Source organism: Hydractinia symbiolongicarpus, chromosome 6 (genome assembly GCF_029227915.1).
Source record: "Hydractinia symbiolongicarpus strain clone_291-10 chromosome 6, HSymV2.1, whole genome shotgun sequence".
Taxonomy (NCBI): domain Eukaryota; kingdom Metazoa; phylum Cnidaria; class Hydrozoa; order Anthoathecata; family Hydractiniidae; genus Hydractinia; species Hydractinia symbiolongicarpus.
Window position 1 is genome coordinate 14,686,316 of NC_079880.1, and position 26,876 is coordinate 14,713,191.

Consider the following 26,876-nt stretch of genomic DNA (forward strand, 5'->3'; position numbering starts at 1 on the left):
AACTGTAACATCTCGTCTTAAATGGTATTTCAAAATATTTTCATATTTTTTACTAGCTTACGGTCATATATTTTACCTTGCTTTATGGCGTCTTGCACTATTTCTGAGTGTTCACTCATTTGTTGTGGATTTAATAGTGAGTCTGAAAGAGTTTGACGTTCCTCTTGCGTGTAAGAACTTTGTGTGCATTCCTTAAGGTAATCCTATTTTTTCTACTTGAAACCAAGAGGTTACACTCTGACTGTATTATGGTATCTTTTTCTAAGATTATGGCATTCTCTAATTAAAGTCGAATAGTATTAAAAAAACTGTTCTTCTTGGGGTGTCACTATCCAATCTAAGGGGGTATATGGGTGATCTTTATCGTAGACAGTCATGAGTAATGGCTGATAGCTATGTTCAGTGGTTTTCAGATTTGGCATTGGTTCATTGTCAACTAGGTTCAAGTGAAAGAAAAGTGGACTCTGAAAAACAAATGCCCCATAAGGTGTGTGAACTTGCTCATGTTGTGATACATCTCTGAGTGGAATTGAGCGTGCAAGACAAATGTTTAAGTGTTTTTCTTTTAAAGAGTTTTGAAAGTTGACCAATTTTTCCCAGTGAACTTTTTTATGGCTACCTTTCTAGGGTTATACAATGTAGATGATATTCCTTTTTTGTTAACTTTTTCTTTGTATTCTTGTTTCCATTACAGGACTCTTCACTTCCGCTTCACTTGTAGGTACCCCCCCCCCCCACTGCCGAAGTCTGCTAGTGCAAACTATCTCCTCCGGTACCTTTTGTAGCTAGTTGAATGAATAATTAGCCACCTTTGGCAGAAGTGCCATTACGTGGTTGCAATATCCAATTCTTCTTCATGCTAGCTTTGCACTGTTCTTTAATCAAAAATACGCTATGATCCCATTTAGTAAATATGCTAATCTCTTATTTTTAAGTTTTCTTTCTAGTGATTTTCCACTGTTTAAGCGGTTTAACTCTATTTCTCTTTGAAAGTAAATATAGGCAACTATTTCAAAGAATGAAAAACTCCGTTTCGTCTGGATCGACGATATCACATTGCCCAGGTTTTGCTTTTTTTTTCGCGGCGATGTCTTCAGTCAATCGATGGTAGCATGTTAGGCACTCTCTACCCATTCCGCCATAAATCGAGAAAACTAACGGTGTGAAGAATCCGTTCTCGACTTCCAATACTCTTTCGTTGTATTGATTCCTCTTCGCAGCCTCGTTTCTAACATAACATTGCTTTAGGATTTGGTTAAAATAACGCGATGCATTTGGATCAAAGACCCTTATATCATAAAATGCATTTTGTCTTTTTTCCCAAAATCCTCGAGCTCTTAGTAGTTATCTGTACGGTTACTAAGTAGTTATCTGTACGGTTACTAAGTAGTTATCCGTGCGGTTACTAAGTAGTTATCTGTACGGTTACTAAGTAGTTATCTGTACGGTTACTAAGTAGTTATCCGTACGGTTACTAAGTAGTTATCTGTACGGTTACTAAGTAGTTATCTGTACGGTTACTAAGTAGTTATCCGTGCGGTTACTAAGTAGTTATCTGTACGGTTACTAAGTTGTTATCTGTACGGTTACTAAGTAGTTATCCGTACGGTTACTAAGTAGTTATCTGTACGGTTAAGCTCGAAAAGAGCTAGAATGCCGCGTTTAAATTGTCGTTTGTTAGAGAGGAATGAGGCGCGGTATTTGTCAAATTTATACTTTTTAGCGCGAGAGAGAGAACGTGTTTATTTCACAGGAAATTTAAAAATGAAACTAATTAGTAGGAAAAACTTTCGGGAGCCGAGGATTATCTGCAATTTCGCGAAAAGAGTTAAAATTCGCGAAACTTTCTGCCAAATTAATCAGATAAAATTTTACGGACTGCACATAAAAGTTTTAATATGATCTTGCAAACCTTAACAATAACATTAAGGAAAATATTTGCTCATCTTTCTAGCTGATCACCTATTCAATGTTGAGTCACCATGGTAACATGTGCGACGCTATACAAACATTTTTGATGTTAATTATGTTAAATATAAATGATGATGAAATCTCATCAATTATTAACCCGTAAACCGGAATATTTCAGAGGTTTGGGATAGCATAGGGCTTTTTTACTCTCTCAAGATTAGGAGATATTCAATTTGAATACTTCATTCTTATGGAGATCATTTGGCTTGGACAGGTGATTTTCTATCTTATTTGTTGCAGCTTTATTAGTATTGCGAATTACTTAGCTACAATAAATATAACGCCTGTCCATTGTTATTTATTTTGATTGTTTATATATTTTTTCCATGTTGTATTATTTGTTTTTCTTAATATGAAAGAACATATACCAGAGGAAATTATCACAAAAAAACAATAAACAGCTGGAAATCACAGCAGACGAAATGTTTCCCATACACTATTCTATAGTCTCTGCAGTGAATTCTTTTTTTGGAGACTTTAATTTATTTTACTGTTTAAAATTTCAGTGTTTCAATCATCTTGATTTTTATCAAAACATACATACAAACTCAAAAGATTCTTGTGAGTATGTCAAACTACTTTTTTGTGTCCCTTCGACAATATTTCTATGAATTTATATCTTATCCATCCATTTAATATTATTTTGTATATAGAAATCATTTTCATAATTGTTCTTAATTTACCTGGGACGCGAGGTCCGAATTAAATGTCGTTCAATCAACCAAACTTATATAAATATTATATACCATAAATGTCGCATTTTTTAAACAGAATTTGAAATTCTTCATATACTGTATATAAAAACTAAAAAATATGGCTGTGGACAAAAAATCAAACCACTTGTATATTTCAATAGGGGTCTCATAAGTGCCCCTATTGAAAATATCATGCTCAATGCAAAAGAATACATAATACCATGCCAAGAGAAGACGCTGAAAACATTCCTGTTGGATATTATCCTGAAGGTAGTGGTGAGCATTATGTCAGTATTTAGCGGTATTGATTTCACAATTGCAAGAGACCGAGAGGACGTTGGGATCAAGACCTTTGTCTACGATGATGATAACGGAATTGTTGATAATAATATAAGAGATGTGGGCGAGATGGTTGGTGGAACTGATGTAAGAGATGAGATCGTTGTGGTTGATGAAAATAGAATTGAAGATGGAAGCTTAGAGCAGAGTGAGGTAGTCGATATGGATAACGAGAGAGCTGCGGGTGAGGTGGTCAAAATACTGGTATGACAGATGAGAGTGGAGTGTGTGACGATTCAAATGGATGTATCGTCTCCATTTATTTAAAGTTAGTGACAAATGAGATTCCTGCGAGTATGAGGATGCGTGCCAAAGATTTGACCAATTTAAGTGGGGGTAGATGTAGTAGTATTTCTTTGGAACTCAAAGAAATGCTCTCAAAAAGTGCTAAGCGGCCAAGAAAAAATGATACAGGAAGCTAGTGAGGTGGAACGCAGCATATTTAACATTGAAAGCACTGCAATATGGGTGGTTCGCAATTTTAGCTATTTTAGGCCGAAACAATGCTTTTTCTAGAACGTTAGGTGTGTAAATAGCTTCAAGCAAAAAGACATTTTATTATCGACCAAGCATTTTATTCTTCTTCTCTTTGTTCATTGAATATAAATTTCTGTTCAAAGGTTGCTTCTTCGATCAATGAATTTCCGATCAAAAGTTGTTTTAGGTGTTAAAAGACTTTGCGACATTTATGCTTGATCATTAAATTTTGTGCGATATTTATGGTTAAGTTTGCGACATTTATAGTTGATGTGCGACATTTATGGCTGATTGCGACATTTTTAGCTGATTACGACATTTATGGCTGATTGCGACGTTTATGGTTGATTGCGACATTTATGGTTGATTGCGACGTTTATGGTTGATTGTGACATTTATGGTTGATTGCGACATTTATGGCTATTGCGACGTTTATGGTTGATTGCGACATTTATGGATGTAACAGATGTGTTATTATTCAAAAATTTTCCGTTTATTGTCAAGGCTGTAGCCTTTTTCTATAGCGTATAATCATAGGGGCAAAATATCCTTTTCTAATGTCGGTAAAATCGGATGTATAGCTATACATGCGAATCGAATCTATATTTTCTTAATTTTTTTGAATTATGCCCAGCGCAGCATATAAGGAAATAAACAAATAATAATAATAAATCAAATTGAAAAATTTATCCTTAACCAATTCGTGAAGTTCCGACTAGCGGATTTAGCGACATGTTGTCAGAATGGGAACATTGGAAGTGTATATTATAGAGTTATTTACAACAAGACATGCATTTTTTCTTACTGTGTATTATAGTTATCCCTACTCTTCAGCAGCAGACACTTTGTACCATGATTTTTATTTATAAAAACTTGTATAGCTGTAGTTTTATTTCCAATGTATTTAAAGCGGGAGTCCTTGGCAGTTCCATAGTTTGCGCTTACATACGTTGCAATTGCCTTTTCAAAAACGGATTGTTTTATTTTCTATCTTAAAGTGTCTGAATAATTGACATTATTTTTTTTTAGATAACTGTTGAGACCTTTTTATTATGTGACAATGACTCCCGGCCTACCCTTTACCATACCCTATGTAGCTTGAAAAACATTTTTATTTATGTTACGTCCATAGAGCTAATACAAAAGTGGCGCTGGCAGTGGTGTTTAAAAAAATGTTCAATCTCAGCAATGCTGTGGTATAAAAAACTTAATTTTTACCCAAAGTTCGGCTTATTTTGGAGTTCGCATCCCCCTTTAAGCCATTGATGCTGTTTCAAGTTCGTTTCGTGTTACTTGTGACTTCAATTCTTTATTTTATAAATTTAATGCCTTATTTTCTCCATGAATATCTTGCATAGTCAACAAAACACGTTTAGGTGAAGTGAATGAAATTGGTGCATATAGACTTACGGGAGTGTTTAAAGTTGACTGCAACATGCTTAGTGCTTTTCGTGCCTTTTTTTGTTGTGTTGAAAACGATTGACAGATACCATCTCCATATATATATATATATATATATATATATATATATATATATATATATATATATATATATATATATATATATATATATATATATATATATATATATATATATATATATATATATATATGATGCGTGAAACTTTAAGTTGTATACAAGTCGTATTTACTTTTTAACCTTACCAATATTATATATATATATATATATATATATATATATATATATATATATATATATATATATATATATATATATATATATATATATATATATATATATATATATAAATATATGTATAACATATATGTAAAACATAGTTAATATATGTACATTTGTTTTACCTGGTTGCAGGCAAAGTTTTTTCTTGTAAATTGAGGTGCGGCATCGATCCAGGTACCATTTTTTTCCCTTTTTCATTTACAGATAAAGAAGGAGAGAACTTATCATTTTTATGCTTATTCCGTCGTCTAGAAGTAGTTCCTAGTAAGCTTAAAAAAAATGTTTTTCACAAATATTAAGGGTATAATTTTCAATTTGTATCTTCAAAAGATTGTCCACCACTGTATCTATCGTGATAACAGCTACAAGTTTCCCCTTTAAGAGAAGCTATATTTGTCATTTCCTTTGGGTAATCCAAATATCGTATATTTTTTTACGTGTGAAACTCGAGCAGCCATATAGAACAATTTGCCCCAGGAATAACATTGCATTCAATCTCAACGTTCAAAGTATAGCACAGTAATGATGTATTGTCAGCAAACGAATGTTGAATTTTGCCGCTAAAAAGTTTTATTTCGTGCACTCTAAAATAGACTGGGTACGAAAAAATCCCGGAACACAACCTCAATACGGGGAGCGGAGTGCGCTTGCTGCAGTGTCCAGGCTATCTCTCTTTCTTATGACTATGTGCGTACTACGTTTTTTTGCTGATTTAGTGACCAAATATTTTGCGGTAATTTAAATTCGTGGATTATAAAATCCTTCTCACGCTAGTAAATTTTGTGAAATGATGTTTGATAAACTAGAAAAAAATTATAATCCTGTAACGATTGTATGTGAAAAGACTTTTTTACTAATCTTGCAACAGACTGGTAGCCTTATGGTATAGTATTCGTTGTGGTGCGAATGTCATTCGCCGCTTAAATCATGTCTAAGATTAAAGCGTTGTTTTAATGTTCATCATAAGTTAAGGATTTGCATCTTTAATAATGGTGTAGTGAAAAGAATGATATGCCTGCACGAATTTTGTCATTTAAATGCACTAGGAACTTCTTCGCATGACTCTCATTAATTACACTACCAAAAAAATACTGAAAAAAATAATCCTAGATAAAAAGTTGTGATAGTAATATACAAAAGTGACAACGTGTAAAAGTTAAAATTGATATCGTCAGGTATATGTTATTTCCACATAAATGATGATAATTTTTGTTCTTAATATACAAGGTGAAATTTCTTAATTGTGCTGTTGCTGTTGTTCCGGTACTAATATTCGAAATACACCTGCAGTTTAATGCTTTATTTAGATATAGTATGATATAGTATAACGTACGGAAACAGTAGGGTGATCATTGAAGAAAAAAACCGAATCATACTCTGCTATATCTGTAACAAATATTCTTACTTGGGAGGATATATGGGAATACAGTCAAAGTTAAATCCCCAAAGTCATCCTTTCTTACACTTTTAAAACAGCCTCATCTCTGGATCTGATCCTGATAATGAGGCAATTAATTTTTAGCTTAAGGCAGCAATACACAAACAGAATTTTTGAAACTATTTTGACTACAATATCGAATTTTTAATGGAAACAGAAATTACGTGCACAATGCTTTATTTGCGAAACAAATTATTACTTAATTGCAGGGAACATTTGCTTTGTTAATTTCATTATCGTTTTCTTTCAACTTGATTGATTTGCAACGGTAATATTGGCAATGCAAAGAGACTAAAAAAGTAGATATAATTTATATTAAAACAAACCCATTTGGTTTATTGTAGACAACAATTACATCCACTCTGCTAATCTTTTTGGCATTTGTTGTTACCGAAAAAAAACTCTGAAATGAATCCCTAAATAGCGAAAGACGACCAAAGACACGCAAAAATTGTACATTCTCATCTTACAAATTACAACCATATATGGCTTCTCTTAGGCTAACCAATTACAATCGAAATATTTCCATGTTGTTTCGTTAATTTCAAAACATGGTGTTGTATTGCTTATTGTTTAGTTTGCATGCACTAAATTATATATATTAGCTAAGATATCGTGGAGTTTTTATTTTTACGCCAGCAACAACTTTGAGTGAAAAGAGGAGAAATATTAAAATTTATTATTCATGTCATAAATATTTTACTAAGTACGTTTTAGCTGTCTTGGCACATTGATCCGTTATTTTTCTTTTGCGAGAAAAGAAAAGAGAAGTGTCAATCTTGAAGAGTGTTCAGCAGAAAATATATTTTGTTGGGAGCTAGTTGCAAAAGTTGTCTATAATTTTAAAATGCATGGAGAACAAATATATTAAATATTGCGTTGTTATGAGGAGTTATTGTAGCTTCAACAAATTTTTTATGGTTTATGGTTTGTGCAAATGTGTAAATGAGTAAAGAAATGGATTTAAAACAAAAGAAATTGGCCTAATTATAATCCTACGTTTATCTTGTTCAAGATTAAGTTCTAGATAATGAAGCCGGCAAACTTTTTTGTATTCCGTACACAGTAATTTGAAGTTTGTTAAAGTCCCATTTGCTAGGATATATATCGTTAGAGATAAAAAATGGAGAGTCTAGAAAATTGCAATAATTGTTTGGAGGATACAATAGGGCCATAAAATGCTCGTTTAAAAGCAAAACATAAAGCAGTGCTTAAAAGGTGAAATGCACAAACAATATGAATGGATAAAATTATTATCTGTTTTGGATAAGATTTGAGGGCAATTCTACGGGCGCTTTTTCTTATAAAAAAGAATTTGAGTCGCACGTTTTTTGCGATGTTGTTCATGTGTGAATGTCTAAAAGCATATCTTAATACGTCGCTATTTTTTCTTCTTTGATCTAGCTGCATTATTCACTGTTTCAATTCGCAAAGATTGATAGCGAAGCATATCATAGCTAATATTCGTGGAAGAAACGACAAGTTTCCTTAGCAGACAGGTTTAAATCTTTAATGAGCCTAAATGTTTTCGTGTTCTTAGTAAATTTAAAATGTGGTTGAATTATATATTTTGTATTTTTTTTGACGACAAATAGTGGCTTGTCTTTCTTTACATTTAAACTGAAAAGTGGACAGAAATGAAGAGGATGAGGTCATTATCGTTTTCGTTATTTTTTCCTAATATATTCTCTTTTCTTTTAGTAGTCATCTATGCCCTTGGCTATTTCTGACAATGTTTCTCTGTCCAATTCTCTATCGTTATAAACAGTGCGATTAAAAAAGTATATCTTTAAGAAGAACTAACGAAAAAAAACCTACATATATGCTTTTATGTAATAAAAACATTATTACATATCACGAAAAAAACATGGCATAATTTTTTTTATATCATTGCATTTTATTATGTCCAAATTTCGTCCCCGTAAAGCCATAATTAAGTTAACAGTCGCCGCCATTATCGAATAAACTTGGTTCGTACATATTTTGTTGATTTGTGACGTCTGACGGCGTACATTAGCTCAGCAGGACTTGTGAGAATGCACTCACGTCTTGGTCTTCCAAGAGAGATTATAGTTTATCTCGAAGTTCGAGCGATGAAAAAGACAAGTTAAAATCCAGTATAACGACATCTTCATGGAAAAACAAATTTTTTTTACGTTTAACAACATACGAAAATATAAATTTAAAGTTTTATTTTCAAGTCTAGCATATTAAACGAAGCACCTGTTGTCTATCAAGAAAAAAAAGGTGCATACATGTAATGCTTATTTTTTCTAAGTGATAACTCATGTTTAAAACTCGAAAGATATTTTAAAGGGAGAAACTTTCGCTGGAAGAAAGTTTCACGGTTTCGCGGTTTTTAGGGCCTTTCCGCGAAAGTTTCTTCCGCGAAATTTTCTAAAACGTGTTGTCCGCGAAAGTTTTTTTCCCGCGAATTTTTTTGTAAATTTAGTTTCCAGTAAAGTATTTTTATGTTTATTGTATTTAACTACTCAGTAAAAGCAAAATACAAGTATCTTCCAGCGAAACTTTCTTCCTTTAAAGTATTTACTTTAAAATATGATAAATAAAATTACTCTTTAACAATCACAGGAGGCACAGTTAGCATTCCCTCGCTTCGTTCTTTCAGAATGCGTTTGTTTACATCCCCGCAGACTTACGTCAAACAAGTTAGTATCTTATCGAACAAAGTCCTAATCGACACTGTCATGGCGGCGACCGTAGGACTGCTTTGACCTTAAATATCTTGAGAACCAAAGCTCACAAATTAAAAAAAAAATTAACACAATTTATATATCTATATTATAATAAACTTTTAAGCAAAACTTATTACCAATCGTTAGTTCTCCTTTAACAACCGCAACCCACTTTATAAATAAAAAATCCTTAACACTCTAATTATATCACCGCAGGTATTATTCTCAATTGAGGGCACATATATCCTACATCCTATTTAGGTATTCACTTTAAATTTTTTTGAAACACTTTTAGAAAATGAGATGTTTATAAAGACGTGTTAAAAAGAATTTAAATGAACTTTCTGTTTTATTTTAAAACACACAAAACATACACAGAGCCAACGAATCTGCATTTTGTATGTGCACAAAAAATTAAATGTCGCCGTAAAGCGAGCTGAAGAAGGACAATTTTTGTTGCGTAACATGAACGCATTTAAACATCAAAGATTTCTAAAATGCGTAGAAATTTCCATGAATATTTTTTTAATGGCTTATTTCAATTTTTTTTATCGCCCATATGTTATTTTTTAGATTATAGCTAGCATGAACATAACAGCCGCCGGTAAAGTTGAAGTTGTAGATTGGAAATCTATAACAATTGTGTATATACTGTTTGGCATTTTGACACTATTGGGAAATGTTTCTGTGATTTACGCTTACTTTAAACTGAAAACATTAAGGACGCTCACCAACAAGTTCGTTGCATCTTCAGCAGTTTGTGGAGTGGTTATATCGGTTTTCTATGTACCATTTTACCTCGTGTTCGATAAACTGACCAGCTCAATATCTACTCTTGCTGCGCCTACAAGCAGCCTTATAGCCGCCTTTAGTGGCTTTGGTATTTTGTTCAATGTTGCAGCTATTACCTCTGAGCGTTACATTGCGATATCGTACTCTCTGCGATACCGAGCCATCTTAACAAAGAAAAGAGTTTACGCAATGATTGGTGGCGTGTGGATACTACCATTTGTACTGGCTACAACTCCATTTATATTGCCCTGGATAATTAAAGATCCTATAGAGGTTGAGCTGTGTTTTCAGATATATCAAGGCTTTTTGGCAGTTATCATCAGCGTGACTCTTCTCTGGATTTTTATAGCCTATGTGCGTATTACCCTTTTCAGAAAGAAACACGTTCAGTTCGATCGTATACAGAAGAAGCGTCTTCAGCAACTGTTAATATCCGAATCACACGAGCGAGCAGACAGCAACCAGAGGAATGTAACTGAAAAGACGTTAGGACGATTTTTAGACGTTTCGTGCTTTTCTAGAAGGCATAGCTGCTGCAGAAAAACTCATTCGAATTCACCGATAGATAAGGACTTCGTCAACCCTTTTATGTCGCCGTTTGATATAAATCTTAATATCAAAGAAACAGATCCAAATGATTTTCTGTTGCATCAAAGCACATTGAAACACTTATTGTCACCTGTTGCTGTCGATAAGGAGGGCTTTCGAAGCATGAATGGTGTAGCGAATAGTACTATAAAGAACAACGAAAACTCTTTTCTAAATGATAATATAGAAAGTCAATATGAACAGACAACTTCTGGCCAAGAGAACAAAATGAATGTTTTGGTTTCGTCTGAATCTTTGAAACCCGGTTTAACTCTGTTTTCGCCATTAAAATGTCTGAATAAAAATAAGTTTAACAATTTGCATCAAAAGCGATCGCAATCTTCCGAACAGTTTCCAGTCGACAGAATGATTTCTAAACATAAGACCATACATTTACTGTATATGAAAGAAAAGTCTCACAGTGACAGCGAGTTAAGAGAACTGCTGTATGAAGATAGTGTTGGAGCACCAAAACATAAAAAAAATAAACAGTCATCTTTTTCCACCACCTGCAACGATTCCTTAATATTTCCGCAAATCGACCAATGCGAAACATTGCTTTACGAATTTCCTGGTCTAGTGGAAAATGAAAATGCGTACGAGAAAAGTCATTCCAGCGATTCAAGAGATGATGTGCATGAAAATAATGAAAGTCAATGCGATTTAGCTGCTGACATTTTACAAAAGAATTCTCTTGAGAATAATGCAGATGGTCCAGTACCAAATGACTTCTATAAAAAACGTCCCTACAAACCAAGACTTCGTTTGTCGCACTCAGATTATGTTTCACGTTCTTGTGTCCTGTCACCGAGATCAGTTTTTCTCACAAGAAACTGGAATAAAATTCGAGACAGCAAAAGAATTACTGGACGGAAAGGAAGTAAGCATGTAATGATACAAGCGAGGGAATTTCTCCTAGAAGTAAAAAACACTAAAATGATAGCTATAATTTTCCTAACGAATGCTTTATGCTGGATGCCGTTAATTTACATCAATTTCACCATTGCTTTGGGTCGTGAAGACTTAGTCAGTCCGCGACTGATGGTTACTTCACAATTTTTGTTCATGATAAATTCCCTTTTAATGCCGTATATTTACGCTCTTTGTAAGAGAGACTTTAAAGCGGCGTTAAAACAAATTTTGATGGGGAAAAGATAAACATAAAACTTGGGATAATTCCAGTGTGTGTTTTATCTTGACTCCTAGGAATCTGTTTTCTTCAAATACCTATTCAGGTTAAATTTCACAAATTTCGCGATTTTTTTCCCTGAAAACTTGACCCGTATTAGAAATCTAAAAACAATCCTTCGCGAAATTTAATATACGCAATAATTATAACATCTACATTTTGTGATCTGTTTTTGCAGGAAATCCAATGGTTTTCTCTTTAAAAAATGAAGCAAGATGTGAAAAAAATTATTAAAATATGATAGGTCGTTGGGACACATGTTTCTTCTTCCCACGGGTCTTTTTGTTAATAGCTTTATTTTAAGGTTTTCAGAGGAAGCAGTCAATATATCCTATTATATGTTAGTATTTTTTTATCTTTGTTTTCTTTTGAGAAATTAGTCTCATATCAATTAATTGAAAGGTGATCATATTTCTTGTTAATGTTTCACTCACCTTCACCTGAGTTCTCTAATTTTGCAATTCGTTTTGATTATCCATATTTTAGTTTGAGGTGTTTTATGTTCCTTTCTGTTTTTAAACGAGCAATTGAGTGACAGTGTCACTTTATGACTATATCTGCGTTATTAACTGCCACTTTGTAATCCCTTTACCATAATAAGACCTCGCACTTGGGGGCTGACTTTAAAATCATGAAAATTGACACAGTTGTAGGATGCTACTATAAAACATGAATACCCTCTAAAAATGACGTCACATGCACCAATAGCATGCCATTTTACCCTAAATATTGCATAATATATTTTAGTTTCTCTTGTGCAACTTAAACTATAGAATTTGATTTTATATTGGTTTCAAATTGGTTTTATATGGTGGAGTCAATTTTTGACGTCAATGAGATCAGAAAAGCTCCCTATTTTACACTTAAAAAATATTTTTTTCCAAACTGATATTTTTACAATTGGTGTATTGATAAAATAAAGCGTCAAAAGAAATTCAGTGAAAAAGTAAAAACGCTATTATATTGACGTCATTCGAACAAAGTAGAACAGATTATAAAATATCAAAGAAAAATTTCCCTGGAGTGGCAATCTGTTATTTAAAATGTAAAAGAAATATACCCCCGTTGCAATAAGCATCACCCTCAAAGTAAAAACCTTTTTTAAAAACTTTTTATAAAAAGCTCCTTTTAGAATTCCTATAAAGGTTATCAACACCAAAGCATTTGCGCACCAAAACTTTTGCGTTGCTATACATGTTGCGGGAGTACCGAATGGTGATTAGGGTAATTGTGGAAAAACCAAAAATTTAGTGAAGAAAAACCTAGCTTGCTATCCTAAAAAGACAAGCAGGGAAACTTGGGCATAAAGGTTATAAATTCATTATCGCGTTAAATTTACGCCAAGAATGTAGCGAATAAAGAAAAAAACAAAGTAAAAATAGAAAAAAATGTATTCAAAAAACAAGTTTCATGCTTTGTATGAATCATGCTTTACTAAACCAACATAATGTGGACCTGGAGGCTTGTTCGAGGTTATAACAATAATAATTATGATAATACGTGCCATGAGTATCACCCTATCGATTTCACGACGCGTCTGGCAAATTTTTAAAAACAGTGGAAACTATTAAAGATTACCGCACCACTTAGTCTTCTAATAGTTTTTTTTTTTTTTTAAAAAAATTTTACACATAAACACAACATATTTGTTACATCAATTTTATTGAATTTTAATGCGTTCTTAGGCGACCTAGAGAAGCAAACCACGATTGACCCTGAGCAGACAATATATTTAACGCCTGTAAAACAAATGTGATTCATACGGCACCGAATAAGCTACAAAATAGGTTTCTATATCATAAAAAGAAAAAATATAGAACACTTCAAGTAACTATAAGTTAATAAAAAGAGAGACTCTCTCATCGTACAATCTATATGTTTGTCACCATAAACTATCTAATCAAAAAAAAAGAAGAAAAAAATAATTTAGCATATGATTGCAGATTATTGGAACAGCGAACGATAGCATGACTCAGAATGATATTAAAAAAGCATTTGGAAGGAATTGCACAATGGGCACACCATCTTGTTGTTTATACAAAGACGCCAATATTACAACAACGATAACATCAAAGTTTTTCTATTGTGGTACATTTATGAAAGTCGTACAATTTTTGTTAAATATTTATTATTTATGTAAAACATTTGCTTTAAACCCAAAAGTCTGATATTCGCATTTGCAGCATTCGATCAAAAAGCTTATAAACATATCAAAGCAACATATATGTAGACCTAAAATATTATTGAAGAAAGACTTCTTTGGTCTATGTTGACAATACCCATTGTCTGTCTCTGTGTGATTTTGTTCAACAGACACAAAAAATATTAAGGCTACAGACTAATCTATATTATAATGCTTAATCACTGTGCATGCTCATTCCAAGTGATTGAGAATTATAATGCGAATAGCGAGGGGTGAATTTCCGTGGATTTATCATCAGCGTACGACTAGTCTTACTTTATTTCAAAAATATTTTTGTATACACAATATTATAAGGATAACTCATGTAAGAACGTAGCTAAGGCTTTCCTATGCTAAACTTTGTGTGGCTAAGGCCTTGCATGGCTTCTTATTAATTTAGTCTGTTTTGACAAGCTTTTTCTTTGCATGATACTCCTGAAGTAAAACTTACTTCGGCCTGAAAATAATTAGATAGAAGACATAAACTGAATACAGTTCTGAAATAAATAAATCAGAGAGTAATAATAAAAGCTTTAAAAATAAAGAGATAGAAAACGTACACTAAGCATTTCTAGATATGAAACAATAACTGGCAAATATAGCAAGATTTTAAAAAGTCTAAAAGTAGAAGAAGAAACAACTATTGCTTCAAATCATTAAAAAATATTGACTGGATTCGTTGGGTAAAAAATTAATTGTCTAAATTTTGACCAAAAAATACTTGGATATCCTAAAAAAGAGTAACTTAGAGTATCCAAAGCGTTATTCAGTAAGGCGGTGTTTAGCATCTCGTGTTTAACATCTGTAGATGTTAAACACGATTGAACTTCTATACATTCGCAGGCAACAACTTTCGTTAAGAACCATTACAAATTAGAAAGCATTACCATCTTTGGAACGGAAGCTGAGCATATTAAGTACCGGCATTCTCTGAGAATTGCGACCCTAAACGCCATAAAGAAAAGGAGCTTTAGAAAGAAAACAGGTCCTAGTGGTATTCAAGACTTTTAATTAAGGGCATTTACCACCAGGCACAATAAAGCATGTGGGCGATTATGCATTTTCGTTCGAAGTATCAGTATGGATGGTGGCTGGTTACACAGTTTTGAACAAAGGTTCAGAAGTGCAAAATTATAGAATAATTGCATGTTTAAGTCTTAGGCATTGACTGGGATATTAAATGACAAAGTACGTTTGACGGAAACAACACTATACCGACAGAACAAAAATAGTGTCGTAGAATAACAAAGCAGTTAAATGAACACTGTGAAAGAGACAGACAGACGGAATACGGTTATTATAATAGAGATTTTAAATTTGAGACCCGTACGTTTAGTAGCCCGTTTTTAAGGAGAGCTGGAGGTAAATCCTTGTTAACTTTGAAATTTGTTTGTATAGATTACTATTTTTTTACATTTTTTTTCAAAATTGACGCATCATTGATGAAGAAATATTGATGAAGAAATGCACGACCGGATATGTTTATATGCAGAGATGTAATTAGTTGTCAAATTGTACCCTGTAAAAAAATCTGGAAACCAAGAACTTGTACCTGTGAACGAAATATGAGCTAACTACATGTGTTCAGTGTTCATAAACAAAAATAGAGATGCTTTTATCATCTTGTTTTTTATAAGTGAAAAATATTACAAAAGGAAAAAGAAGTCATGTGTAACGTACAAAAAATTAAAAAATTGGAACCCTTAAAGTGTCACCTTTTTATATTGCCATGTCTTCACGGTGTTATGTGCCCACAATTAGCAGATAAATTTGTGAAAAAAAAGTTAAACGCATGATAACTTTTCTACTCTGGCCTTCTTATTTCTTCTTTTCCGGTCGATGTGTTTAATATGACAAGTTAGCACAATGATATTATTATAATACACGATGTTATTATAATTTTCTTCCTCGTTGTTGAAAGCCTTCCCTGTCTAGACTTCCACTGTCATTTTTTTCGTGCTTCCTACTACATTAAACATAATATTTGCATCAGGAAGAAGGCGGTGAAGAATCTTATGACGTTTTATAACTGTGTTCAACACTTTATAGCAACTTCATTTTTTCGGTTAAAAAATTTCCTGTTTTTTCTTTTTTATTTGAATACATACTTTACATTCTATGTCTATATGGAAGCGGTTTATCATTATTATTAAGGAAACAGAAATCTGATAATACAAAAGTGTAAGGGAAAGTTAAGCGATTTTTGCGTAGTCGTAGACAATACGTCTCAGAATATGTTGCAAGTTCGAATCTCTGCATTGCCGCACTGTAGATATGTTACGAGAATTGTGATAAATACAACAACAACAACAACAGTACTACTTAGACAATAAATTTCAATACATATCACAACCAAATCTCGGTATAGGTTACAGGAAAGAGCAAAAAAAGGTGTCTTTGTTACGTGGTGTCATTCGTAAAGAGTGCGCCAATGACACAAATTTTTCGGATCTATGTGCAGGGCTCCTTGATTGCACTCATAAGCGCAAGGAATGTACACATAAGATTTGGTACTTAAACAGAAATACCACCGGGTATGTTTACAAAAGAAAACAGTATCGACGTTGTTTGATGTTTTCTTACATGTAGCTTAACTTCCCTATAGCTAGTTTTAGGATTAAAATAGCATTTATTATGCATTTATTATAAAATGGGTCAAGTTTGAATATTAAACCTTTTCGCTAAGCTAGCTGGACTAAGTATGAAAGGACTACAAGGCTGAGATTTTTAGCTGGGTCAAAACTTAAGAGGAAGATTACATCACAATTTTAACCTTATAGTGACACATATTTGAGAACAGGTGTGGGAAATTCCATTGTTCATCAAGTTACCCCATATGGGTAAAATGGAAAAATTTTTTATGAAAGAACATCAGAAACATATATGAGGATTACTTTCGCATTATCTAAAATGAAAAATTTTTCAAGATAAACTTTTACGATTTTGTGATTTATAATTTTTCAAATTCCAAGCTGAAAATGTTTTAGGTTTAAAACGAATGTTCCATAGAGTGTGTAAACTCTTCGTTCTTACCCTATTGTCATATAAACTATGAAACAACATTTTTGCAGGAAAACTGATTAGTCCCTGTAGCCATTTTGGTGTCAGCGGTATGAAAAACTATGCTTTTTGTACAAGTAAAAGTCCTGTAACTTTAGTAAAAATTAAAATAATGCCTCAAAACTCAGTATTATATGTTCTTAGACCAGTTTGATGAAATAAACCCAAACTACTATCATAGTTTCCGATACGCTGATAAACTGTTTTTCACAGCATATCAATTTTGACATGTAGATGAACAGCAAACATTAAATGTGATTTTAAGGATTAAAATAAGTCACACACATGTGTCCTAGGTTTAGGACCAAACACCTTATCCAGCCCAGAGAAAGTGGGAATGTCTAAAACACAGTGTCAAATATTCAATCTACATTTCATGCTTGTTAGAAAGTTGTTAGTAAGTTATTTTTGTGCCCATATGGACCTGCAACACGGTTACTTGTACTAATCGCTCAACCTGGCACCACTCGCAACTACAAGTCAATATCACTCCTTGCTATAGTTTTCCATTTTTTTTTCATTTCATAAAAGAAACCTGAAAATCTACAAAAAATTATTTATGAAAAATAGACAATGCCTTGCATACCTAACTAGCTATATACTCAAGTCTTGACTATTCACTGTTATGGAAGGTCCAAAATAGCTAGCTATCTTTATTTAAAATGAAAGAATGCTTTGAAAAATCTTTTATGTAGCTAGCTACAAGACATAATGTATATAGCTACTTGTACTTTATCACTTAATTATTTAATAACAAATGTGCCCCTGGGGTGCTGGGGTGGTGTTGGGTAGCTCAAAATCACAAAGCTTCAAACCGTGAAGTTCAGTTGTGTCGCATCAGAAGTTTCCTGCGCTAGCCAATACGATGAATAACGTCGAGGAACTTTGGGTAGTTTTTAAAAAAATGTCGTTCTGCCATATGATTTTCAGATTTTTGCTGTTAATATCAGCATGTTTTAGCCATAGAGCGCCACCATCCGTATATATAGAAAAAAATGTCTTTAACCGCCTTTTATGCATAATAACAGTAGCCCTAAAACTGGATTAAAGAACGAAAAAATAGGATGGGCATGACGTCCTTGACTTGAGTTTAGGCCACTTCTGCGCGTTTTTTTTTTGAGTCTGATGCTATCCATACTGCATTTTTTATATAGAGGTTTGAACTGTAGAATCATTTCCAATACGCTTTTTTATAAGAATATGGTTTATGAGAATATCAGGCTGGGCTTTCAAGTTAAAAAAACAAACAGGCCTATTGCTTAGAAGATTAGAAATATGAGAATAATGATCACTCTGGTTATAATTTAGGTATTCTCATAAAATAAGAGTACAGAATAAACTTTAATAGCCTAAATAGTATTAAAAATATATTATAAAGAAATATATTCACGTTTTGCGACTTGGATCTATTTGATGCACTACAAGCAATGTCATTCTAACATTAGACAGAGCACAAATGCTTTTAGCCATCAAACAAATTATTTTTTTTCTAAAGAACAATATGCTAAAAGTGGTCTAAAAATAAGACAAATTTCAGGATAAACACGCAAAGAAATAGAAAAACTCTGGATCGAATTTTTCTGCTTAGCTTTAACATATAACAATTTGTTGTTATGTATGTGTTTATATCTTTCCTGATAATATAATTTTTGTATTGGAAAAAAAAAATTGTTACTTTTAATACCAAGCATAACATGGATAACAATTTATTTAAAATCAGTAAACAGTACGAACTTGCATGTTATATCTTACATTAAGGTAATCTTATAAAAACATATAGATAGAAATTTTACTATTTTTTTCTCTTTTCTTTTTAAAAAAAAAGCAACATGAAGGAGGTGAAAAAGAAATTTTCGAGCAATTAATTGCTGAGATAAAACTGTGGTCACAAAAAATTGTGATGCGTTGTTAAAGAAATAAAATATCCTTAGTGGAAAACAAAATAGGAAAAATTTCAAACTCAACAGATGAAAGGATAAGAACACCTCAAGTCGAAGCGATACTGTGTTGTCTGACAAAAATAAATCAACTCAACAAAATAAGTTCACACGCACTATTTGTTAAAAAGTCCTTAGCAAATTTAAAATATTTTTAATTTCATCCTTCCCTAATGACGATGGGAACTGTTTGCAAAAACATTGATGTTTTTAGTGTGAAGACGTTGTCGTGTTCGCATTCCTTAATCGTTTTGTCATTGTTTGTTGACGTTTTTTAAGAATATTATAAACTTAAGATGAATTCCTAGATCATGTTTCAAACTAAAAAAGTCAATCAATCAATTAACATCGAGTGTCAAACCGTTAGATAAATAAAAGAATGAAATAGCGAAACGTCATTTCATGTTTTTATTTCTTTCAAAAGGAATATAAAGGCGAACGCGTCTGATTCAGAAATAGAATAGTGGTTACAGAGTTTTCAAAAGCCTTTGATTATAAACTACATCTGAATCAAAGCGGAAAATTTGATTGAATCAAAAAGACAAGTTTAATAATTACTATGCGTCCACGTACTGTATCTGCTGTTGAGCGACCAGCTGCATCGAAACTTTTAACTGACGACGATCGTCGAAATTCACTGTGTGAAACACATACCAACAAAGAAGAATTCGTAGAAGAAAAGTTAGAAAAGTATCGGATATTGCTGGAAAGGGTAAGGTGTATACTCTTATAAAATCTATATTTTGTTGATGTTTTTATTGTTGTTGTTGTTGTATTGTTGATGTTTTTATTGTTGTTGTTGTTGTTGTAGGCTTTTCCCAATTTTTATATCCTTATTCATTTTATTTGTAAATATTAAGTCAGATGCAAATCTAGCCTGCGATATTCTGAATCGTTGTTTACGCTTTTTAATCACTTAAAAATCACTCACATTTGTACATACAGTCTATAGTGCCCGTATACGTTTGTCTGGCACGCAAAGTGGTAACCACGATAGCGAGACACACGAAATGCAGTATATAAAGAATTGCCGAACCCGTGAATTTTCCACAGGCTATCTTCTAGTATAAATATACAGCTCGATTTACAAGGGGAATACAGCATATGTTTGATTGACGCAAAAAAATAATAGTTCTCAATTTTTTTTTCTAAAAAAATTCGCAAAAAGTGTAAAATTTCGAATCACGAGTTTAAAACGTGCCAAGGTTTGCTATTTTCTTCGTGTTGTCTATTTCATCGGAAAATATAATTATTCCAACCTTTTTACTTAAACATAAACCGTAATGAAACAAACAACAAGACATAATTGCGTTTTCTGTTCAAAAATTTCTTAGGTGCTTTCAACAATTTATTTTGTTATCTTTTTCTCATCTTTGAACATTTGAAATTTTGCTCAGTTATGGGTGGGTTTTTCAAACTTACAGCTAGTTAGGTAGTTGTTTTATAGGTTATATAATAAGCTTAACTAAAATTACTCTTGTAAGATATTTAGGATAAGTAAAGTCAATTATTCTGCTTCAGAAAAAAAACAAATAAAATGTGATAAATATTTACGTATTGACAGCTCTATAGACAAACATATCATTAATTTTTTCTCAGGGAGGTTCTATATTTGTGTCAGATTTAAACAACGCATGACATCATTGCTACGTCATGCACAAGTTACTGTCGTACAATTATCAACAAACATATTAATTTTTTACCGCCAATATGCTTAGGCGCGACTGTTGTCAACTGTGGCTTTGGTAGTTATTGCCTATCTTAAGCTTTATTTACACGACCAAATTTACGTAGGTAAAAAATTGGTCGTGTAAATGAAAATTTTATTTTGCCGGTTAGTTGACTTTATACTTTTTATTTTTTTTATTTTTTTTTTAGGAATATGAACTAAAAACAAGAATGGTAAGGAGAACATTTATTTCGTGGTTCTATATACCTCTTTTTACTTAAATAATCCGACAAGAATTTATAGTACGATTTTCAATTAATTGTTATACATAAAAGCTCTCTCTCCTAAGAAGCTGCATATAGAACACGCTCCAATTATTCCTTAGCTATGGACGTCTTTTTTGGACCGGATTGGGTATAGCTACCTACCTATCTACAGTTTTGAGACCTTGTGAAAAATGCATAACCACTATAAAAAAGTTCTCTTTTAATTAAAGCTTTTCAATCTTGTCACAACTGCCCACATTATTCTTACCTTTGCGAAATTTTGGGTACTTAGCCAGTTCTACAAAAATTTATCTTACCTATGCCGACGATTACGTAATTGTTTTTAAATACATTTTTTGTGCGCAGAGATTATCTGAGTTGATAAAGAAAACATTTTTTGTGTTTTCTAAAGAGATGTGACTTGAAACTAAGATTATAAGACGCCAAAAGCATTAACTGTAACTGCTTCTCATATATGTTTAGGATAACAACATAACGGGCAAATTCGTTTCGCAAGTAATTCAGAAAAAATACTTTATTTACTTTTTAACGCCGGCTTAAAAAAGGCGCATGAGAGATGTTGCACAGATGCTGTAAAGATAATTCCTTACGTGTAATGGAAACTGACCTTAACATCTAATAAACAATAGTTGAAAGGTATTAAGGCTTGTATACATGTGCAGAAAATGATTGGCTCATGACTATAAAAAATATTTGCCACTCATCAAAAATGCCACCTCTTTGTTCACTTAGCAACCCGTCAAAATAAACAGAACGGTGAAAAGCTTTTAAGAAGAAATTCACGGTGCATACTTTTACACAAGAATGCTATATTTAAAACGATATGTTGTTTTATCGTCAAGTTATGTTTACTGAAATCTGAACCAAGACATTCATCACATACTCTGATACGTTTTTTGACGTGGAAGTAAATCCTGCAGCAAATAACAATTTGTTTCATGCGTTGTGGACTCATGATTTCATGAAATATTTCCCAAGGGAATTTTAACGAATTTTTTATTTAGAACACGCTTGATAGGTTTGTTTGAGTAAAATTATCACGAACAACATATCTTATTTCCTTATCAAGTAAATCAAGTTTAACAGAAACCCAACTAAATTACCCACCGATCTAGGTGAAATCTATATACAAAACTGACAAGAGGTGGGAAGGGGTTGGGTGAGCGGGTGGACGAGTAATTGAGTGAGACTTTAAAATGTTTAAAACGAGTTGGCTGGACAAAATTGTTATATATTGGGACACTGATCAGATTTCAAGTGTCCCATTGGTATTCATGTGTTAGCTACCCTGAGTTTGCAATTTGTTAATTACAATGACGTTTTTTATTTTGTAGCTTCGCACTTACGCAGAGGCGAACAGAAGTGAGTGTTTTGTGTTTTTTTTCTTATCAGACTATACCTATGTTGCAAAGCCTAGGAAGCATGCCTATATTCTCTTGATACCTCCAAATTACAGAAACTACATTTAATTGCGCCAAATAGAGTCAAACATCTAACAATGCGATAACAAACTGAACTGATGTATTTTAAAAAGTTTGCTTACATGTTTAAAACTAGATTTTCCTTCTTCACTATCTAAAGCGATTAAGGCCAGTACATACAGATACAGGCCCTCGTGTTTAATTAAATCTAATTCGAGTTCTAATTAAATCTAATTCGTGTTTAATTAAATCTAATTCGAATTTACATACAAATCGTGTTATCTGGAATAGCTCCAGCTGTTTAATGTCCTTGATAAAAGTCTCGATCATTGATTGCTCTATTAAGGTAAGAGATAAGAACTGTGTTGAATACTTGAGCTTAAAAGAGTTACATGGTCAATGTGATGTTTGTTCCTGTACACCTTGTTAAAAGAAGATTATTGAATTTAAAATACTTAATAGAAAATTAAGCAAACGTTGGGAAATATACCTTCGTGAGGATAGGATTTTAAACAAGTTGTGTACAGAAGAACCATAAACTATCGTAATCAACCATCAGTTGAACCACAACACAGTTTTGCAGTTGTGTTCTGTTTGACCGCAATGTAAAAATCTCAAGAGCAATGTCTCGTTGCTAATATAACATCGCCCAAATGAATAACAGTGAATGTTTTTTAAACGACATGACTAAATTCGTTTCTTTTCAAGGATGTGCATCATGTTGTGACTGTGGAAAACAAATTCATGCATCTAGTACACGAGAACATTCCCTTTCTAACGTTTATCGACATCAAAACGAGGAAAGATCGAGAAATCGTTCTCGGAGACCGGTAATTATTTTTTTCTTGCAACACGTGTTAGAATTGATTAAACATGGCATAATGTGTGAAATTCTACTTAATGTATATATCGCAAATGGTCTTTCCTATATCCGTCCTTATTGGTGTAATTTCTTATGTGTAGCGTAAGAAAGACTGGCGTGGAATGTATAAACAAAGTTTAAATGTAAAATCTTAAAAATAGCGTCAACAAAAAAAGACATAAAATAAACCTTAAATTAAAATTTCCTCAGGGAATTTATATGAGCATTTTTTTTCACTGTATTTAGTTCCAATCTAACATAAAAAATTATTATGGTTATATTATGTTCTATTGTAATGTCTCTTTCCACCCTTCGCCAAAGTAGTTTTTGTGAGAAAAATCTACATGACATCTTTGTTTACGTTTTTCTAACCGCCCCTTCTTTACTTTATAGCTTTCAGCTGACAATATCGACATGAAGAATGCATTTGCACTTCGCAAAATTACGGCAGACGAAAAAGCTAACCGACGGAGAGAAAGCATACGATCACTTGAGCAGGATTTCGTACGTGCTAGGTCATTGATGCGACGCTCAAGGAAGATATCATCTAATGACAGTTTAAACGAATCGTTGAATGAGAGCAGTGAACAGATAGCTTCGTCGAGCGAATCTTTGAAAGATATTCGGGAAATCGAGGCACCAATACGACAGAGACCCATCTCAAGCTGCATTTGAATGGGAAGATAGAGATTTTTGTAAATAATACATATACATATATAGTACATTTTTGTACTGCTTTTTTCTGTATTGCTTTTAAGTGTTGTTGAAAAATATGTTGTCAAATTTGCACCTAATGGACACCAACATAAAGTCAAGAAGTGTTTCATTTTTATAGAATATTTTTGATTTAAAAGCATTTAAATAAATCAATACATTAATTGTCTATTCTGCGCTAGTCATATTAAATTGATGAAAATACTTTTGATTCACAGCACATTGGCGAAGTTGCCCTTTTCTAAATCATGAACGAAATGAACAAACATGGCCAAAAATGGATAACAATGCACAGACAACACAAATTAATAAATTGTACAAAAATTATCAAAAATTGAACCGACAATGCACACAAATGAACAAAAATGAACTAAACATGGACAAAAAGGATAAATAAGGAACACAAAAAAACAAAAGTGGACATTGATAAAACTGAACAAAAATAAACAAACATGGACAAAACATTCTATCCATTGGACTTGACCTTATAAATTACATTGAACTACTTCCGACTACTAGGTAAGACACATTCTGCAATTTAAACCCTACTGCATTAGATTTACCTAGAATTGCTGTACATCTATATACGTGAACACTCTAGAAGCAATAAAAAGATACGAATCACTGTTTATCACAATCTAGAGTAGGCTTTTTGGCCGTTCTGATAAGCAGGGAATAGAAGAGGCTTATTTCCTAAAGTAATAAAGGAGACATTGCATTGCGACAAAACTTTACCACAAATATTAACCAATATGGTGACACAGTTGAAATGGAAGAAAAAAATATATGTGCTTAGGGTACACGGTGTCACTTGTCGCATCAAATTTGATGACATCATATAATGTATATGTACTTTTTTCTGTTTTTGATAAAAAAAAGTTGCAGATGAGAATGATGATAGCTTAGGCAATAGGGTTGAAAGGAAAATTAAAAAACGCAAGAAAAGAGGGAGACAGATGAAACAGTGGCTACTAAGACGTCAAAATAAAGTAACTTATAATCTTTTTATTTCTGTCTTTATACTTTGGGCTTATAACGTCGTTATAACGTTTTGGAACTAAATATTGATTGGTAACGTTAATTTTTATGGTAATTCGTGGAACTGTTTCTGTACACTGAACTAGTCGGCCAACATATCGATTTCGAAAATAACCCAAAGGCTTTGACAATTTCCACATCGAAGACAACAAAACAAAGTAAGCTTTAGTAGCCTTGCTTGCCGGAGTTTGACGTGAATGGAAATTAATTTCCCGCGCTCAGGAGAAAATATGCTCATTCAGAATAAAATAGCTGCAGTAAACAGACGATACGTTTTGTTGCAAATTTTGAAATTAATTACGATTTTGTTTATATGACACCGTGTTAAAAAAGAGGAGCCAGAAAACAACAACAAGAAAAAGTGGGGATAAGGAGACTACAACCAAGGGTTGTAAAATGTTTTACTTAAAGATTTGTTCTTATTTGGCAGTAAAAATTTCTTCAAATTGTTTCGAATGACACCATCAGACTTGAACAGCTACTCTCTCGGATAGGACCTTCAATTGTAAGTCATTCAAAATCAGCAATGTTACAAGTCTTGGTGAGCGTTTATGTATTGTGGTACTTAATTACAGGAGATGCTAAGATTACGATTGGAAGTAGCCACATAACTGTCAGCACTGTATACGGGAAACATGAAAAGAAATGTTAAGTCAATTGCAGACTCGTGTTTTTTTTTATGTTCCTGACACAGAAAGCAAGTGGAAAGAGGTAGAAAACGAATTTAAAGTCCGATTAACTTTTGACATTGTTTAGTGCAATAAACGGCAAATATATAGCAATGCAAGCGCCAGTCCGGAATGGTTCAGACTACTTTAATTACAAGAAAACACATAGCACAGTATTGCGTGCTGTGTGCGTCGCACGTTACAAATTTACCTTGATCAACATTGGTGATGCTATAGAAAGAAACGTAATTTATAGACCACCCCCATCCACAATAAAAGATGCCAGTATTAAGTTATATCCATGTGTTTTAATGCTTTTCAATTAAAATCACACACATGTTTAAACATTGCTTAAATTTTGCTCCTTGCACGAAAAAAATATATTTAACTATTGTTTATCAAGGGCCAGAAAAATAATTGAAAATTGTTTTAGCATAGCTGCAGCAAGATCTTGTATTTTCAGACGTTCTATTATTGCGTAGTTTGAAACAAAATCAGTAGTTGCTCTACACAACTTTTTAATGAAAATTCAAGAAAACCATAGAAAGTAAAGATACTGCCCACAAGGATTTGCGGGTACCGAAAATGGCTAATTTGTTTGTCGAACGAGAGTGATGCTGCCGCTTATAATCGCCATTTTAAATTTGTGAATACACCGGTAGACAAAAAAAACTTACCGCTACCACCACGATAAACACAGACGAAACCCAATACACATTTCTACCGAATATGGAATAAAAACTTTAAAAGGATGCCAAAAAACTAGTCGTTAACCCGTGGAAAATCCTCGGGCTCCGTAGCACGCTGTTCTTTTGCGGGCTGACAGACAGAATACGGCTATTATTAAAGAGAGACGCCAGGTTAAGCTACAAATAACTTTGTGACCTGTCGGTGAATGCCCTGAGGAGCACTTAATAAGAACCACAAGTCAGGTGAAGCTCTTTAGTCCCGGTGTGCAGTATGTCGTAAATCAAGTAAAGCGCACACAACATTATAGTATTACGAGTGTAATATCTTTTCCAAAAATAACTTTACTGCAACTTAAGCAGAAATAAAAACACAGTTTACCACCCGTTATTACCCAGTCATAGCAAAAACAATCAGCTAACATATTTTTTGCAGAAAAGGTTTCCGTTAACAGAATCGTGACA

At 32.9% G+C, this 26,876-nt stretch overlaps 2 protein-coding genes and 1 long non-coding RNA gene across 3 annotated transcripts; all 3 read left to right on the plus strand.

Moving 5' to 3' along the window:
- The first annotated feature begins 1,927 nt into the window (after positions 1 to 1,927).
- On the plus strand, positions 1,928 to 4,368 carry LOC130647241 (uncharacterized). Its single transcript, XR_008982826.1, has 2 exons — positions 1,928 to 2,532; positions 3,750 to 4,368. It is a non-coding gene; the product is annotated as an uncharacterized LOC130647241 (long non-coding RNA).
- Positions 4,369 to 9,869: 5,501 nt separating this feature from the next.
- LOC130647879 (uncharacterized) lies at positions 9,870 to 12,945 on the plus strand. The gene has a single exon (XM_057453885.1). The coding sequence runs from the start codon at positions 9,904 to 9,906 to the stop codon at positions 11,854 to 11,856; it is 1,953 nt and encodes a 650-aa protein (XP_057309868.1). The 5' UTR covers positions 9,870 to 9,903; the 3' UTR covers positions 11,857 to 12,945.
- A 6,484-nt stretch (positions 12,946 to 19,429) lies between these two features.
- On the plus strand, positions 19,430 to 24,254 carry LOC130647801 (uncharacterized). Its single transcript, XM_057453782.1, has 5 exons — positions 19,430 to 19,778; positions 20,945 to 20,968; positions 22,357 to 22,384; positions 23,152 to 23,273; positions 23,699 to 24,254. The coding sequence occupies exons 1-5, from the start codon at positions 19,626 to 19,628 to the stop codon at positions 23,978 to 23,980; spliced, it is 609 nt and encodes a 202-aa protein (XP_057309765.1). The 5' UTR covers positions 19,430 to 19,625; the 3' UTR covers positions 23,981 to 24,254.
- Positions 24,255 to 26,876: the final 2,622 nt, after the last annotated feature.

What these genes read in the sequence shown, in the direction of transcription:
- LOC130647879 (XM_057453885.1), top strand. Translation starts at nt 9,904, where the DNA reads ATGAACATAACAGCCGCCGGTAAAGTTGAAGTTGTAGATTGGAAATCT.
- LOC130647801 (XM_057453782.1), top strand. Translation starts at nt 19,626, where the DNA reads ATGCGTCCACGTACTGTATCTGCTGTTGAGCGACCAGCTGCATCGAAA. An exon ending in ATCGGATATTGCTGGAAAGG is followed by an intron (nt 19,779 to 20,944) that starts GTAAGGTGTATA and finishes TTTTTTTTTTAG; the next exon opens with GAATATGAACTAAAAACAAG. An exon ending in ATGAACTAAAAACAAGAATG is followed by an intron (nt 20,969 to 22,356) that starts GTAAGGAGAACA and finishes TTTATTTTGTAG; the next exon opens with CTTCGCACTTACGCAGAGGC.